At 37.0% G+C, this 18450-nt stretch overlaps 1 protein-coding gene across 2 annotated transcripts in view; it reads left to right on the top strand.

Annotated features, from left to right (window-relative positions):
• The window catches only part of CENPI (centromere protein I), a 64256-nt gene that overhangs the window by 23563 nt on the left and 22243 nt on the right, over window positions 1-18450 (top strand). Inside the window, exons 9-19 of one of the 2 annotated variants that reach the window (XM_036081498.2) lie at window positions 96-224; window positions 453-620; window positions 772-892; window positions 2010-2101; window positions 3976-4093; window positions 4181-4245; window positions 9126-9220; window positions 13603-13738; window positions 14634-14758; window positions 16366-16414; window positions 16548-16766. In XM_036081498.2, coding sequence (XP_035937391.2) covers window positions 96-224; window positions 453-620; window positions 772-892; window positions 2010-2101; window positions 3976-4093; window positions 4181-4245; window positions 9126-9220; window positions 13603-13738; window positions 14634-14758; window positions 16366-16414; window positions 16548-16766 — 1317 coding nt within the window. The remainder of the gene's footprint in view (window positions 1-95; window positions 225-452; window positions 621-771; window positions 893-2009; window positions 2102-3975; window positions 4094-4180; window positions 4246-9125; window positions 9221-13602; window positions 13739-14633; window positions 14759-16365; window positions 16415-16547; window positions 16767-18450) is intronic. The other variant, XM_078065375.1, reaches the window with a different exon arrangement.

Genomic DNA, 18450 nt, shown 5'->3' with positions numbered 1-18450 from the left:
CATAATTAATATACTTTCAATTAATGAAGAGTTTGGGATTTTATATTGCTTTGGGTTATGGGTACCTGCTCATGTACTTTAATCCAATTTTTTAGATCTATTTTAAGAATTCAGAGAATCTGTGGAAGGCAGCTCTATTTGCTGTGAGGCAAAGGAATCAGGGACCCCCTCCTGAACCTCTAAAGTTGATGTTAGGTCCAGCTCAGGTCCATCCTGTAAAAAGAGTAAGTATCTAAAACCCCAAATGATTTGTGCAGCTTTCTTAAATCCAAACAATAACCATTCGGATGTTTGAAGAGATTATAGATATTTAAATACATTTTAATTGCCCAGGATTCTATGCAAACCACATTCAGACTTCATTAATTGAACCACCTCAACAATTGCTTTTACGTTTAGTTTGTAGTCTGTTTAGTCTATTGACAGATTGTTTTATTGTCTTCCTTCTTTAGAAATGGAATTCTTGCTCAGTTATACCAGTGCTAAATTCTAGTAGCTGCAGTAAAGAATGCGGGAAAAAAGGGATGACTCTTTCTGATTATCTCAGTAGCAATGGATCGTTTCCACTAGAACAGCTTAAAAGCTTCCCTCAACTCTTACAGAACATCCACTGCTTAGAGGTATGTGACTGGACCATGTGCTTATCTGCATTTTCCATTTGATCTTTATACCCTTTTATTTTTGTTATATATTTGCTTTCTGATGATTTCCTCGTTGCTATAACCTACTTTTCATATACTTAACAGTTTACTGATTGATATCTCTTTGCAGCTGCCTTCCCAGATGGGTGCAGTGTTGAACAACTCTCTGTTACTTCACTATATTAACTGTGTCAAAGACGAGTCTATCTTACTGAGACTCTATCACTGGTTGAGTCAAACATTACAAGAAGGTAAAAATTGTTACTTAAAAGCATTGGGTGAATGAGGAAGGAACAAGATAGTTCATATCTTTTATAAGGGTGACAAATTCTAAATAGGAGGAGCCTTCATATGCCGTAACTGTTTCTCTGATGATCATATATTCAGAGCCGGTATGCTTCCCTTGTAATTTTAGAAGACAGTAAGAAAGGAGGTGTGTTAAGGAAACATTGCTGGATGGCCACCTAAACTCACTGGGTGGCTCCATTTTGATGACCATCACAGTCCAAAGCCTCTTCATCTATGTATGTCCAGAAACTTGCTGTTCAGGCCCCAGAATCATCAGATTAATGCTAACCACACTCAGAGAAGACTAATATATAAGTCAGAATATCAACTTACTATTTCATAATAGAAGTAATTCTTTTTGGTGACCAAAATGTTCATGTCTGCCAACAATAGTATCTCCTCTCTGCTATCAGTATAGATGGGAGCCAAATTAGTCATTAGAAGATTTCTTAATTACAGAATTGAAGGAAAGAGCAGTAAGGGAGTTTTTCATCCAGGCCATAGTAAATAAAGCCTGATCATTTCATTCCTCCAAGGGGGTCAGTTTTTCTAGAGATCATATTTCTGTTGACCAGATTGTTTCTTTCCTGGGTAAGCAACTCCTAACTCTTCAAGTATTTAAAGTTGGTTTTAGTTGGTTCCAGGCTAACTCTCCTTTTCCTGCCCAGTTTTTCTTTAGATAGGATATGATATAATTAGATTACCACTTACTATAGTTCTACCACTCTGAGATTATCCCCAGCTCACCCTAGTTGAAGTTTGGGGTGTTCTTAAACTTTTAATTCATACATGTATAGTCTCTTGGACTACTATGTGACTTAAGCTAATCACATTTATTATATGTCAATTTTACTAGTTTATTTTTTCACTATAAGCTTTCCCTATATCATTAAGTTCTTGAGGATCATTTCACTATCACTTCCACATACATGTTACAGTCTGCAGTGCAAGTTGGTTAGGGTATATAAGACTGATTACTTGTTTATATTTGTCATGTCACTTTAGAGTAGTGGTAATTATGTTTTGTATAGTTTTTATTGTCATGTACCCATATACTTATGCTTAATATTTCTGCTCCAGAGTGTATTTGGTACAAGATGAATAATTATGAACATGGAAAAGAATTTACCAACTTCCTGGACACTATCATCAGGGCAGAGTGCTTCTTACAAGTAAGATTCCACTTTTTTCATATACACTCCACCACTTCTTACTAAAATTTATTTCGATATCCATTGAATATCTTTTCTTTAGTGCTCGGCATCATTTGTAAACAGTATTTGCACAATTCAAAACTCGTTATAAATAGAGTTGAGTTGAATTGACGTTTATCTCTGTACTGTTGGATTTGAGGAAAGAATTTGTTAAATTATGCAAATAAGAGAGAAAGGCCTGTAAGAGAACAAACTGAAGGTGTAATTGAATGCATTCAACTAATTGAATTAGCTGCTAACATAGATCTCATAGGGTTACTGTGTTCTCATAATCAACAAATATTTTTTAATGTTCTAGCCAATTAATTATTTGGCATACGTAAGTAACCCTAGTTGTACTTTAAGCTGCAGCTCAGTTATCAGCACCATCAGGAAGCCTATACTCATCACCCTCATCTGGTTTAGATGTTTGTTTTATATGCTTCTTTAGATCACTGTGTTTACCTGTATCATGGCACTTTCAGATCTGTTTTTCCACATATTATGAGCTCCCAGCTGGTGGGAACCATGTCTAACTTTTCTTCATGTACAAGTATTTAGCTTGGTACCTGGTACAAAAAAGATGCACAATGTGTTGACTAAATCTTAAGGATTTGATGTGAAACCATTGAATTGGAAGTTGGATGTGGAGTATGGTGGTGAGGATAAAGGGATACATTTCGGTTGACTTTTAGGTTTCCTGCTTGGGAGGTAAGAAAGGGGATGTAGAAGGAACAGGCTTGGAAGGAAAGAAATCTGACTTGTTTTTTAAAGATTTTATTTATTTATTTGAGAGAGAGAACACGAGCAGGGGTACGGGCAGGGGACAAGCAGACTCCCCTCTGAGTCGGGAGCCCAATACGGGGCTCAATCCTAGGACTCTGGGATCATGACGTGAGCCAAAGTCAGACGCTTAGCCGACTGAGCCACCTAGGTGCCCCAGAAATTTGACTTAAAAGATGCCTGTGGGATATCTAAAAGGTCATATCCAGTAGTTAGGTAATGAGTCTAGAGCTGAGGAATGAGATTTGAGCTAGAGATATAGCTTTAGGACTCCTCATGATATAGGTGGTGGTTTTAGCTATGTTATAGATGAGATTGTCCAGATAATTCATGTCATGAGAAGAAAGTCTAGGATGGAGTCCTGGTGCATGCCATTATTTACACAGGGGGAAAAAAAAAGGAAAGCTCTGGATCTTCGGTGAAAGCATAAGCAGTCTACACACTCAAGTGTTCCTTCAGATGGAGCTGCCCAGAGTTTGGATTTGGTCTATGGCCTCTAGAGAAATTATAGCCCTATTATAACATTGTATACATTTTTTAAAAGATTTCATTTATTTATTTGCAAGAGAGTGAGTTGAGCAGGGGGAGGAGCAGAGGGAGAGGGACAAGCAGACTCCCCTCTGAGTGCAGAGCCCTACACAGGGCTTGATCCCATGATCCTGAGATCATGACGTAAGCCGAAATCAAGAGTTGGACACTTAACTGACTGAGCCACCCAGGCGCCCAAACATTGTATACATTTTATTGACTGCGCAAGAGACTGTATATACTCCAGAGTAGTACAATTTCATTTATCTTTAAAAATATTCCATTACTTGACTTTTTACCTTCTTTCCACTTGATATTTTATGGTATTTGAGAAGTATGTTGATGAAGCTGGTAATGTGTCTAAACATTAATTATCTGGTCCTTTTTATGAGGAACTCTGGCACCTAACCCAAGGCTTTTATTATACTGATGACAAAAAATTTAGTCTAAAACAACTATAGCACAGAATAAACTGGTTGTTTAGAGAGTAGTTATGGACTGAGGAGTTTCATATGAGTTTTTACTGTTGACTTTTGTTATAGGAGGGGTTTTATTCCTGTGAAACATTCCTGTACAAGAGCCTTCCTCTCTGGGATGGCTTCTGTTGTCGATCACAGTTCCTTCAACTTGTGAGCTGGATTCCTTTTAGTAGCTTCTCTGGTATGTATCATGAAAATTTGGGGTCCTTTAATTCAGTGTAATATTAATTAAAATAATCTTGAATAATCTTTTTTTTTTAATTCCTAGAGCTGAAACCACTTCTTTTTGACCATCTAGCACAGCTCTTCTTTACATCAACCATTTATTTCAAGGTAAAAAAAACTGTCTTGCTTAGACTGAATAGGAAGTACTGTTTTATGGCCAGTGGTACATGATTCCAAACCCATACTGAAGCGGTGGTTTTCCAGCAGGATTCCCTTGGACCTGGACTTGAGGTGCTGCATTACTCAGATCAAAGTTAATGCATAGAATATTCTGTTTTAAAGATTTTGTTGCGTACAATTTTCCTGAACTGTTCCACTTGTAGCAGATGACAAAGTGAATGAACAGGTGGCAAATTAGTGTTAATAAAAACAAAGTGGGAAATGCTTAACCATACTTAGTTTGATTGTTGTGGTTGATATTTTTATAGATAGACTTATTTTACAAATATTTATTGAGAACCTACCATGTACTAGATGCCCTTCTTAACACTGGGAATACAATAATGGCCAAAGCAAACAAAATCCCTTTGACATTCATATTGTATATTTAGAACATACTCATTTTCTGCTAATAAAATTGTTCCAACCTTATATGATAAAATTAAAATGTGTTACTATTTTGGGGTATTCCCCAAAAAGACCACTGTGGTTTCCAAGAGTTTTACCCAAGTGAGTTTGAGAACCACTTTGTATAGAATGGTTATTCCTATTCCAGATGAATGACGATAAAAGCAGTGTTTCTTTTGTAACATTGTTTTCCCCTTAAATCACTTACTGTTGGCCACATTTACAGGAAAATGTTTTGTCCTGGTTAGTGTTTGTCATATTCAAATGGCACTTTATTAATTACCTGTCACAATAACTTGGATTTGAGGTTTATTTATATTATTTGTGCTTACTACCTGACCAATATCATCATTCACGTGACAGTACATACCACTTCTCCCAGCTAATGCATTTTTAGGGACTTCATTTTGCAGCCTTTTGTGATTTTCTTCCTCTCTTATAATTGGGTTATTTTTTATCTTTTCTCTTATTCCACCAATCTAGAGAGCTGTTTATCTATAAATACTAGGTTGAACCATACGAAATTGCCATTTTTATAGGTCAAAGATGTTTGATCAATGGCAATTTCATATGGTCTAACCTAATAAGTATGCATACATTTATACACACATACATATATTTATATTTGAGAATGGGAGTCTGCGGAGAAAAAGGGATACAGGAAAGGAAACGGTGGGCCAAGGACAGAACTCAGGGGAATACTCAGTATTCTTAGCTAAAAAGGTGAGTCTGTTTTCCCTTCCTTTTCCTAATGTCCTCCATGCTATTCCTTATGTTCCACATGTAAGTGAAACCATATGATAATTGACATTCTCTGTTTGACTTATTTCACTTAGCATAATCCCCTCCAGTTCCATCCATGTCGATGCAGATGGTGGGTATTCATCCTTTCTGATGGCTGGGTGATAATCCATTGTATATATGGACCACATCTTCTTTATCCGTTCGTCTGCTGAAGGGCATCTCGGCTCCTTCCACAGTTTGGCTATTATGGACATTGCTGCTATGAACATTGGGGTGCATAGGGCCCTTCTTTTCACTACATCTGTATCTTTGGGGTAAATACCCAGTAGTGCAATTGCTGGGTCATAGGGTAAAATGAAGGGGGGGAAATCAGAGGGGGAGATGAACCATGAGAGACTATGGACTCCGGGAAACAAACTGAGGGTTTCAGAGGGGAGGGTGATGGGGGGATGGGTTAGCCCGGTGATGGGTATTAAGGAGGGCATGTATTACGAGGAGCACTGGGTGTTATACACAAACAATGAATCATGGAACACTGCATCAAAAACTAATGAAGTACTGTATGGTGACTAACATAATAAAAAAAAAGAATAACTCAAATACAATCTCAAAAAATAAAATAAAATAAAAAGATGAGTCTGTGAAAGAACCTTCTCAAGAGGTATGAAAAGAACCAGAAGAACAACAGTGCCAAGGAAACAAAGGGAATACAGGATATCAAGAAGTAGTGAAGGAATAATGTTGCCATATATCCCAGGAAGATCCAGAAAGATAAGGACCAAAGAGTTTCTTTTGAAATTGATAATACAGAAGTTTTGTGCTACTTTTGTGAGCAGTTTCAGTGAAATGTGGGGGTAGAACCAGATTTCTTTTTTCTTAAAGGGAGAGTCATTTTGATTTTATATTTACCTTCTCAAAGAAGAGACTTATATTCATGTTAGCAGTGGGAAGCAAGGGCAGTGCTTAACCTCCAGATGTTGAAGTGGGATATGGAAATGTATTCAGAGGAAACATTGTCCTTGGGTGGTGAGGGAAAGCCAGGATCTGACTATAATAAGACAGAAAGCATACTCTGAAGAATATTGAAGGTATAGGTTTAGATTACCATGGAATAGAAGTTCTGGAAACTGTAATTGAAAGATTTGGGAAAGATGAGATTGATGAAAGGGGGAAACAAGCACAGAAAATATAGAGTATAAGAAAGGATAAGTGACCAAAGGGGCTTTCATTTTGGGAGGTGGCTAAGGATAACAGCAATGTGACATGTAGTAGAATTAGCTAAAGATTCATTTAATGAGGCTTTTATTATTATTATTATTGTATTAAATTTATGTGGGGGGGGAGCAGAGGAAGAGGGAGAGAGAGAATCTTAAGCACACTCTACGCTGTGTGCAGAGCCCAATGTGGGGCTCTTATCTCATGACCCTGAGATCATGACCTGAGCCGAAATCAAGAGTCAGATGCTCAACTGAATGAGCCACCCAGGTACCCCAGTTTATGAGGCTTTTAAAAGGCAAAAGATTATATGATCTGAAGAGAAACCAGAGTATAGTTTATGAGTTTTTTAATAAATTATTATTACTTTAGCTATTGTATAGCTTGATTATCCAGTTTAATATAATAAATAGTATTTTTAAAAGTCTATTAAAATATTTTCACATTTTCAGTGCTTTTGTTTGTGCTTAGCCAGTTATGTCTATCAGCAAACAACTTTTTTCACTGAAGAATTTTGAACTGAGAAAATTCCACAAATCTACTGTAACAATGCTATTTTCATTGTGGCATGTTAATTTTCTAATTTCTTTCCACATTGATTTATGTCTCCTGTATAATTACAAAAACAGTGGACATAAATTTAAAAACCAGAATACAAAATTCGTCAAATATAGTCAGATATCTAGTCATAGTCCATAGATGTTATACCACAATTAATTTTTTTCTATTATTATTTCTAATTTGTTTCTTTGTAGGAATAGATAACTATATCGATCATCTTCATAGTACAGATTTCTTTATTCTGTCAGCATACATTTCCAGGAATAAAGTTACTGGATGAAAGGAAGGAGTTTGAACATTTTTTATGACCTTGTTACATGCTGTTATTCCTTTGCCATACACAGTTCTTTGAGGGCAGATAGATATAATGGGTAGAGTACTTAAATAACAAGGGTCTGGCAGCCATGGAGAAAGAATTGGGGTTTGGGAGATGAGACTAGAGTAAAGAAGACTGACTAGGAGGATAAAGTAATCTCAGAGATGTGAAGGCCTGGGCTAAGGTAGTTACAGTGGGATTGGAAGGAGATGGAAAAGTTGGACATTTTGAAAAAAAAATGATAGGATTTGGTGATGAAGTAATGCATGAAGGACACTAGATGACTTTACAATTTCTAGCTTGGTATAGTAAAGGAAGCAGGGATATTTTGCCTGGAGGACTAAGATTTTGTGGGTCCCTTCAAGTAATTGATGGATTGTCCCATGGAAAGAGCAGAAGCCTGTCTGACTTCAGGAGGCAAGATTAGATATAGGGCAGTATCTTTTTACAGGTAGAGCAAACTAAAAACGAAATAAATGACCTTGGGACATAGTATATTTCCTTAGTATATTTCTTGGTGTTAGAGTAGGTTAAGCATAGGCTTAATGGCTATATCTACTGGGGATATTTATGTAGAGAAGTTTCATATGTAGGGTAGATCTGTGCTTCTCAACATTTTTTTTAACCCACATTCCTCTCATAAACAAAAGTTTCATTAATGTGGTGACTGGGTGGATTAGAATAGGTGAGTGGGAAATAAAAGGATTTAAGTTTTCTGAATATGACAGTAATACTGACTACCTTTTCAAATGTTCAGATCCTTGACTGACACTAAAATAGAACATTGTTTTAGGTGATTCCAAGGTCACTTTCAACTTGAACGTATTTATAACCTGAATTCAAGGTGTCAGTTTCTTTAAAAAGTATTAATTGAACTGTTCTATGAAGTGAGCATCCTATCACTGGAGATACTCAAATAGCATCTAGGCCATTATTTGTTAAGGATATGTAATAAAGGTTTCCTATATTAGGTTTTGGGATGATATGGAGAGCTTTCAAATTTATAGATTTATCCTCATGAATGCTCTGGGCACATCTCGGTCAAGACTGTATTTGTATGTAAATGAGGCCCTGAGAAATCAAGGCAAAGCCTGAGAAAGGAAAAGACTAGAATTGTTTGTTTTCCAGTTACAGAAGGTAAGATAAATTTTATGACTGTCAAAAAGGGAGTAAATTATAGTTGTGACACAAGGTGAAAAGGATAGGCAACTCATTTCCATAGCAACTTCAAAGGATCTCTGAGGGGAGACAGGAAGGAGTGGGTGATACTGTATTTGGAGATGTAATATATGTTATAAATGAATGTAATTTAGAGAAACGAGAGTCTGTTCCTGGGCTGATAAGCTGGGGGCAGTCTTGTAGAGAAAATGGCAAAATAAACTTGTACTCATATTCATCTGTCTCTCGGAGACTGATCAGGCTGGAGTAGCAGCTATTGGGCTCTGATGCAGAACCCAAGAGCTGGATGCAGTCATCTCCACGGTCCCTTCCACCTCTAAGCCTCTGGTTTAATTTGTTAGTTCTCAACACTAAAGTGTGTCTGAATGATTTTATGAATGATTTTTGTTTTGTTTTGCCTTCTCAGTGTAGTGTTCTCCAGAGTCTGAAAGAACTACTGCAGAATTGGCTGTTGTGGCTTTCTGCAGACGTCCACATGAAACCTGTGATGAACAGTCCTCTGTGAGTTCTCTTACAACACTCCACAAGAGATGATCTGTACAAAAATGTTTGCATGTGGAGTTTAATAGTGTGGCATGAGACCTTATTGTAAATGCTTAGTCATAGTTTTCTAAAAATTTTTTTGTTACTTTTCGTTCCTCCCTACAATCCTGTGAGGAAGGGTAGTTCTTCAAGTTCAGTTCTGTAAATCAGCAAACCCTAAGCCTCTAAGTGACTTGCAAGAGTTACTGTAGCAAAACATTGGAGAGGTGACATTAGAACTTACATCTTTGGCTTCCGTTTAGTTTAGCTCACTTTATAAAACATGTTCTTACTTAAATGTAAAGTCAGTCTGATAATGGCTAGGAAAATCTGTAACTTTGCTGTACAGTTTTGTGGGGGGTTTTTTGTTTCTTTGGTGTCTTTTGATTATATACATTAATCAGTCAATTAATTGACTATATACATTATTTTCACTTTGGAATAAAGAAAGAGCCCCAGATTTCCATTATGTTGATTATTATTAAAGGTGTGCTTTGACTCTTTCTACTAAAATCTTTTGTTTCTCCTATATTATCAGCCACATTATTCTTTAACATTAATTTTTAAAAATGTTCTGTTGTAGAAAATTGCAAATATAATCAAAAGTACAGAAAATAGGGGGATTCTCTCTCTCTCTGCCCCTGCTCATGCTCTCTTTCTAAAATAAATAAATATAATATTTTTTTAAAGATTATATTTATTTTTGCGAGAGCGAGAGAGAGCGAGCGGGGAGGGGGAAGAGGTGGGTGGAAAGAGGGAGAAGCAGACTTCCCGCCCAGCAGGGAGCCCAATGCGGGACTCAATCCCCAGGACCCTGCGATCATGACCTGAGCTGAAGGCAGACACTTAACCAACTGAGCCACCCAGGCGCCCCAAATAAAATCTTTAAAAAAAAAAGTATAGAAAATGGTACAATGTTGCCCCTATATATGCATCATCTAACTTCAACAGTTACCAGGTCATGATTAATTTTTTTTTAAGATTTTATTTATTTATTTATTTGAGAGAGAGAGAGCATGCACACGCACAAGCTGGGGGACGGCCAGAGGGAGAGGGAGCAGGGAGCCTGACTCGGGGCATGATCCCGGACCCCGAGATTATGACCTGAGCTGAAGTCAGATGTTTAACTTGAGCCACCCAGGTGCCCCTAATTTTTTTTAATCTCTAACACTCCTCACTTTCTTCTTCCTTTGTTCTAGATTTTCTTAAGCAAAAAGCAAAACCCAGACATCATTTCAACTGTATAACCAGTATAACACCAAATGAATTAATAGCTTCATTTTATCACCATTTAAAAACATTTTTTTTTTTTAAGATTTTATTTATTTATTTGAGAGAGAGAGAATGAGTGAGAGCACGAGCAGGGAAAAGACCAGAGGGAGAAGCAGACTCCCCGCCGAGCAGGGAGCCCAGTGCGGGACTTGATCCCAGGACCCTAGGATCACAACCTGAGCTGAAGGCAGACACTTAACCAATTGAGCTAACCAGGTGCCCTAAAAACATTTTTAATTGAAATACAGTTGATGTGCAATATTTTATTAGTGTACAACATAGTGATTTGACAATTCTGTATATTGCACAGTACTAACCATGATAAATGTGGTTACCATTTATCACCAAAGTTACTGCTATATTATTGACTATATTCCCTATGCTGTACTTTTCAACCCTGTGACTTATTCTATAACTGGAAGTTATTATACCTCCTAATCCCTAATCCCCTTCACCTGTTTTGTCCCCACCCCCACCTCCATTTCTTCTGGCAGCCATCAGTTTGTTCTCTGTATTTATGAGTCTGTTTCTGGTTTTTTGTTTCTTTATTCACTTGTTTTGTTTTGCCACATATAAGTGACATATGGTATTTGTCTTTCTGTGTCTGACTTATAAAGAACCAATAGTTCTTAATATCTTTAAATATCTAATCAGCATTCAAATTCCCTATATTATCAGTCATAGTCTTACTTTATAAGTATAAGGATCCCTTAGCTTCAGTTGCACGTAGTTAGTGGTTAGCTTGGTTAGATTAGCTCCTACTTTTCTATGTGTTCTTATCCTTTTAGTGATCTCTTACTTTGAGAGGAGCATGGTGAATAGAAGCTTCTTGGGAGTTGCCTGGAAATTGTTTTTAGTTCTTCATATTCATTATTGCAGTGTGTCCATAGATCATGTATGTCTGGTTACTTTTAGAAGGAAATGGAGCATTATGAGTAGTGAAAGCATCTTGTAAGGCTGTGCTTCTCAAAGTCAGGTCCCTGGACCAGTAGCATCAGCATCACTGGGAACTTTAGTTAGAGATGCAAAGTCTCAGGCCTTAACCTAGACCTACTGAAGTAAATTCTGGTAATCTATGTTTTAACAAAAGCTCTCTTGATTTTGGTGCTAGCTAAAGTTTGAGAACCACGATCATAAATTAAATGTTTAGCCTCTTCAAACATCCCAATTCTATTAAGGATAGTATGTTTGAGTTTATAATCTTCAGGCAATTTGCAATGTAAGTCTTAAGGCACCCCGATATAGGAGCTTTACAATTTCTGTATTTCCAAAAATCCTAGAAGCCTTTTTAAATTAGTGTCCTAAATTTTGGGAGGGTATTTATTTATTTTTATTTAAATTCAATTAATTAACACATATGTTAATTAGTTTCAGAGGTAGAGTTCAGTGATTCGTCAGCCTTATATAATGCCCAGTGCTCATTACATCATGGGAGGGCATTTTAAAAGGAGCTTTGTTGGGTGTCTGGGTGGTTCAGTCTGTTGAGCATCTGCCTTCGGCTCGGGTCATGATCCAGGAGTCCCAAGATTGAGTCCCGCATTGGTCTCCCTGCTTGGCGGGGACTCTGCTTCTCCCTCTGCCCCTCACCCCACTTGTGCTCTCTCTTTCTCTCTCTCTCACTATCTTGCTCGTTCTTGCTCTCTCAAATAAATAAAATTTTAAAAAAATCTTTAAAAAAATAAAAACTTTGTTTTCTAAAATTCTTAAGCAAATGGACATAAATGTAGATAACTTTAATGTCATAATACCATTTGGCATTTTTTAATACAGGGGTTTTTTTGGGTGCAAAATGGTGGTTTTATTACAGTACGGGGACAGGACCAGGGGGCAGAAAGAGCTGCTATCTATAATACAGTTCTTAGGTTCTCAGTAACTCCTTTTATTTTGGAGATACGGATGTAATGCCATGTCCCTCTCGTGACCATATGCCACATGACTGTCAAAGAGGGACTAAATTGTAGTTGTAGATCACAAGGAGAGAAGGGTAGGAAACCGTTCTCAGAAGTGGTTCTTCATTGGGCATTTTTGGTTGGTGCAGTGAATGGGAAGAGTGTGCTACCATTATTTAGTAGGTGGGAGCCAAGGATGGTGAACGTATTACTGTGGGTGGGGAGTAGGAGGCAGTCCTGAATAGGGAATTGTTTCATCCAAAATGCCTCTGGTGTCCTGTGGAGAAAGACTTCAGAGGATGCTGTTCTGAGCCGTCATCATTGTTCAAATTATTTCAGACACGTTTGCCTGGTGCTGCCAAAAATCATAGTTAATACATAGTTTGCAAATGGCCAGCTGACTATATGGATGCCCACCTATGTGAATGGTCTCCTAATCTTTCCCTGCTCACTCTGGCACTGAGCCATCATGGTGGTGGGTCGTGGTAGAGTCATCATTTCTCTGGCTCTAAGACTATATATGCTGTTCTTTATTTCTTGTGCATAACCACTGTTGGCTACCTAGATCAGAGGGTAAAGCTATGAAATCACATTTCTAGGTCTTTTCCTAATCCACTCAACAGTGGATTGAAGGACAGGGGTAGTAGATGGATGAATTGAACCAGTTATACACATGTGTGATTTAAAGAGACACAGTTCATTGATTTGGGAAGAATATGAAATATCCACATTTGGTTTTTAGTGGAAGATAGAAAGATGCCAAAAATTTTTCTAATTTAGTGTTAGGATTGAATTGAATTCCAGTTAAAGTGAAAATATTTTTAATAGCATTTCAGCTCAGGGATTCAGGTAAAACTGGGTCTTGATTTGTATACTCAGAAACTAATTTGCTAAATGCTATGGTTCCTGGACATTGGTAATATTATCTAAAGTCTTTCTGGAGCATAATCCTTTATTTCTCTGGTATTTAATAGAGTGGTTGCTGAGGATGTTCTGTGAATTGATCTTAATGATTCTCTGGAGAGCTGTGTAGTTTTATGGTTAATCACTGTGGTTTAAAAAAAAGTCAATTATACATTGGAGCACTGATCGTTTTCTGAAATCCTCAACAACTTTTTGCTATGTATTATTTACCTCTAGCTTGGAAATTGTGAAAACGTTTGCTGATGTGTATCCGAAAATCACAATTTCTTATTGCAGAGAGACAACTTTAGGTGGATCCATGAACTCTGTGTCTGAACTGATTCAGTATGTGGGGCAGCTGTCCACTACTGCAATGCGCTTGGAAAACAACAGTACTTTCTTACTGCACTTTATTTTGGATTTCTATGAGAAGGTAGTACACATCCCATTTTTTTCTATTTAGATTTTTGTGATGGCTATCTGCTTTACTGCTCTATTATTTAAATTTTATGTACAACTCTTAGTTGGGTTTTGACCTTATTAGCATAGTTAAAATAAGCTACTTATTTTGAAGTTAATGATCATATTATCACCTGAATAACTGACTTTCATAAAGTGGATAAACAAGTGCTTTTTGTGAAGGTTCAGGAACTGCTTCAGTGGACATTCCTTGGAAGAATGCTGACCCTAGACAGAGTCTGTCTCTAGCATCACTTTTTGCTCATTCATTGTATATCCCAGACCCCTGGCAAAAAAAAAAAAACAAAAAAAACACCCTGTTGTTTCTTCAGCTCTCCACTTCCACCTTTCAACCACCTTATTTCTCATAGTACCTATAATTCTGGTCTTCTTTGATTGTTTTATAAACTATTTGATGTGGACAGAACTATTATCCTAGAAGTACCCACTAATCTCAGTTTTCCTGGCTTCCTCCCTGCACTACTTGTCTTGTGTTATATATTTACGCAGAAACATGCTCCTTTGTTTTCCAGGTTGACAGCTAACTAATATGATAAATCAGTATTAATGGGACTTAAGGTGAAAGAAGTGCTCCCTTCCCCTTTCTTCCCAACTTGAAGATCTCTTCCCAGAAAAAAATAGAATATTTTAGTAATGACCTTGTAGAAATAATCCTCTATGGCAAGTGTTATGTTTAGTGAGGTACATTTTTAAGCAGGCTTGTGGCTACCTATTCTATTTATGAATCAGGCAGGCCCAAATTTTATGTTCTATTATTGCTTATTCTCTATTGCTAATTCTTTGGGTGAACTTGGTTGAGGGCATCTGGGGAATAATCTATATACTGATGTTATCATTCTTCCCAAAAGGTGTGTGACATATATATAAATTACAACCTTCCATTAGTGGTGTTGTTTCCTCTGGGGATCTTCTATTCTGCTCTTCTCAGCCTAGATTCCAGTATCCTGAACCAGCTATGTTATATCATGCACAGGTATAAAGCATTTGTATTGTTTTATAAATGAACACATCATACTTCTATCTTTGTTTTTCAATTGTACAATAAATTATAATTTATAAATACACTATAATAAACTTATTGTATATAATATAATAAAATATTAAATACAATAAGGAACTATTTCCATTTTCTGCCAGAACCTATGGAAATAAGAAACATGTCTTTCTTTTGGTAATGACCTTCCAATATGGGGCTATTTTAACTGTGTTTTTGAGATATCACTGTGGGGGATATGGATTTTAAAAATTCATAGTTAATGGGAATAAAAGGCACAGCATAGGGAATATAGTCAGTGATATTGTAATAGCATTGTATGGTAACAGATGATAGCCACAGTGAGTGGTGAGCATAGTATAATGTATAGACTTGTCAAATCACTGTGCTGTGCACTTGAAACTAATGTAACATTGTATATCAGCTACACTCATTTTTAAAAATTAAAAAATATTCATAGTTAAAGAATCTTGTGCAGTGGTACTGATGCACTCAGCATTGTTCATTCTCATTGCTGTATCTTAAAGAAAAATTAGTCATTTGCTGACAACTGATTTGGGTCTACATAACTTCTCTGATAAAAAGAACATTTTCTGGGAGATTAGGGGAGCTATTGCCAATTATATGAAACTAAGTATTATTTCTAATCCCCTCTAGTTTTTCATTTATAGGCTGAAATTACTCTTTTTAGTCCACAAGTGTTATAGACCCTTTTGGCAAAACTTGTAGGATTATGCCAAGGTTAGAATGTTTGTAAACTAATTAATAGTTCCCAGGCAAGAAAAAACATTTAAAGATTTTATTTATTTTTTTGTCAGAGAGAGAGAGCACAAGCAGGGGTAGCGGCAGGCAGAGCAGGTAGAGGGAGAAGCAGGCTCTCTGCCAAGCAAGGAGCCCAACGCGGGACTCGATCCCAGGACCCTGGGATCATGACCTGAGCTGAAGGCAGATGCTTAACCAACTGAGCCACCCAGGCGTCCCAAGAAAAAAACATTTTTAAGTTTCTCCTTTATTCTTTCTACTGTACCTTTTTTCTACATTAAGAAAACATGTTTTAAATCAGTGACTGCTCTTTTTTTTTAAAGATTTTATTTATTTGAGAGAGAGAGACAGCACGAGCAGGGGGAGGGGGAGGGACAGAGGGAGAGGGAGAAGCAGACTCCCCTTTGAGTGGGGAGCCCAACGCGGGGCTCAGTTCTAGGACCCTAAGATCATGACTTGAGCTGAAGTCAGTTGCTTAACCTACTGAGCCACCTGTGTGCCCCATCAGTTTCTGCTCTCGAACCTCTATTAATTTTTTTATAATGCAACATTAAGAGCATTTCATTCATTGTTTTTTATTTTTTATTCAGGCATAATTTACATACAGTCAGGTGCATATCTTAAATGTATAACTTAATGTTTGAGCCTCTATTTTTATTCTTTGAGAAGAGTGTAGCACAGAGGAATAAAAACCTTAACTAGACAGCTGGGTATTTGTGTATGTGCACATCTGCATATATTTACATTTAAAATGTACACTTTTGTTTATGTTTACATTTCAAAAGCATTTAATGTTCAAAATTTCATTCTATTCTCCCTTTTAGGTATCGTAACAATTTGACTGCTGCCAAGAAAAATGAGTTGGTACAAAAGGTATGGATGGTAAAACTCTGTGTTAAATCATCAGTGTTTGAAAATTGAGTTTTGGATATATATGATCTACTGGGAGTAAGAAGGAAAGGGAGAATAGGTGATAATGAGAATATTTTTTTTTCTTTCCCAATAGACAAAATCAGAGTTCAATTTCAGCAGCAAGACCTATCAAGAATTTAATCACTATTTGACAGCCATGGTTGGTTGCCTGTGGACATCCAAACCTTTCCAGAAAGGATTATATATTGACCCTGAAGTCTTAGAAAAAACTGGAATAGCAGAGTATAAAAACAGTTTAAATTTAGTTCATCACCCTGCTCTATTGAATTATGCTGTTTCCTTTCTGCTACAGGTAAGGGCATTTAAAGGATTTTTAGATTTTATATAGGAATATTATAATAACAGAAATAGGAAATGCCATAAATTTAGTGTGTCTGAATTGTAAGACGTGTTCAGTCATTCCTTTTTAAGTGTCAGCTAGATTTTGGGCATTGTGCTAGGTTCTGGAGATTCAAAGTTAATTTAAGTAAGTTTTTTTTTTTTAATTTTTATTTGTTTAATTTATTTTTTTTTATTATGTTCAATTAGCCAACATATAGTACATCATTAGTTTTTTTTTTTTTTGATGTAGTGTTCCATGATTCATTGTTTGCGTATAACACCCCGTGCTCCATTCAATACGTGCCCTCTTTAATACCCATCACCAGGCTAACCCATCCTCCCACCCCCCTCCCCTCTAGAACCCTCAGTTTGTTTCTCAGAGTCCGTAGTCTCTCATGGTTCGTCTTCCCCTCCAATTCCCCCCCTTCATTTTTCCCATCCTACTATTTTCTTTTTTTTAACATACAATGTATTATTTGTTTCAGAGGTACAGGTCTGTGATTCAACAGTCTTACACAATTCACAGCGCTCACCATAGCACATACCCTCCCCAATGTCTATCACCCAGCCACCCCATGCCTCCCACCCCCCACCACTTTTAAGGAAGTTTCTACCCTCCCAAGAGCTTGCTTGGGCTTGTGGCAGACAGACTTGTAAATGTTACTGTAATACAGAGAGGTGAAATGAGAAAAGGTACAGTCATGAGAAAGCTGGGGGAGTGATTATTAGTTCAATTCTGCTTGGGTAGAGATGGTACCAGGTAAGAAAAGGCTGTGGAGAAGTAGAAGCTCTCATAAAATCCTTCTAGACATGATGGAAAATGTAGGCTAGATAATATTATAATTAGAGTTGGAGTCTTCACCAAATACTGCTGATTTAATGGATATCAATATGCTGGAAGGGAGGGAATGTGGTCTTCTCAGGACTTTATCATCAGCCCTGTCATTTTCATTCCTTACCATAGTGTTAGGTCTTTGTTACTTCATTCCTTTACCAGTGACTTGAGGAATTCAAATGGTGTGCATATCAAACATGTGGATGACACAACAGGATGGGATTACAAATACACTGATAGAATCTAATTCAGAATTCCCTTAACAGATCGGAACATTGAGGAATCAAACAAAATGAAAAAGAAATGTACAGAACGGGGGAGATACTCATTGAATAATTGCTTAATATGTGCATGCAATGAACCAGGCACTGTGGTGAACAAGACACATCTGGGTGTTGTCCTCATAGAGCTTATGGTCTAGTTGGGGAGGCAGTTGTTAAATAGACATCGTAGAATAAAGAATGATGAGTAATACAGGGAAAGTACAGAGGACAATGAAAAAATGTACAGGGGTGCTTACTCGATTCAGGCTTTACAAAAGTGATGCTAATCAGAGCTTTGAATTATGAGCATGATCTTGTCAAGATAGGAGCAGTATTTGAACAAAAATGCAAAGATAGAGCAGGGGACAGTAGATTTTTTCTGTTAGAAGGCTAGATGGTAAGTATTTTAAGCTTTGTAGGCCATGTTGTCTCTGTCGAGACTACTCAACCTTGCCAGTGTAGTGTGAAAGTAGCCGTAGACAGTGGATAAACAAATGAACGGAGTTGTGTGCTAATGAAAGTTTATTTACAGAAACAGGTATTGGGTTGGATGTGAG

Source organism: Halichoerus grypus, chromosome X (genome assembly GCF_964656455.1).
Source record: "Halichoerus grypus chromosome X, mHalGry1.hap1.1, whole genome shotgun sequence".
NCBI lineage: Eukaryota > Metazoa > Chordata > Mammalia > Carnivora > Phocidae > Halichoerus > Halichoerus grypus.
This window is presented reverse-complemented; position numbering and strand designations above follow the sequence as displayed.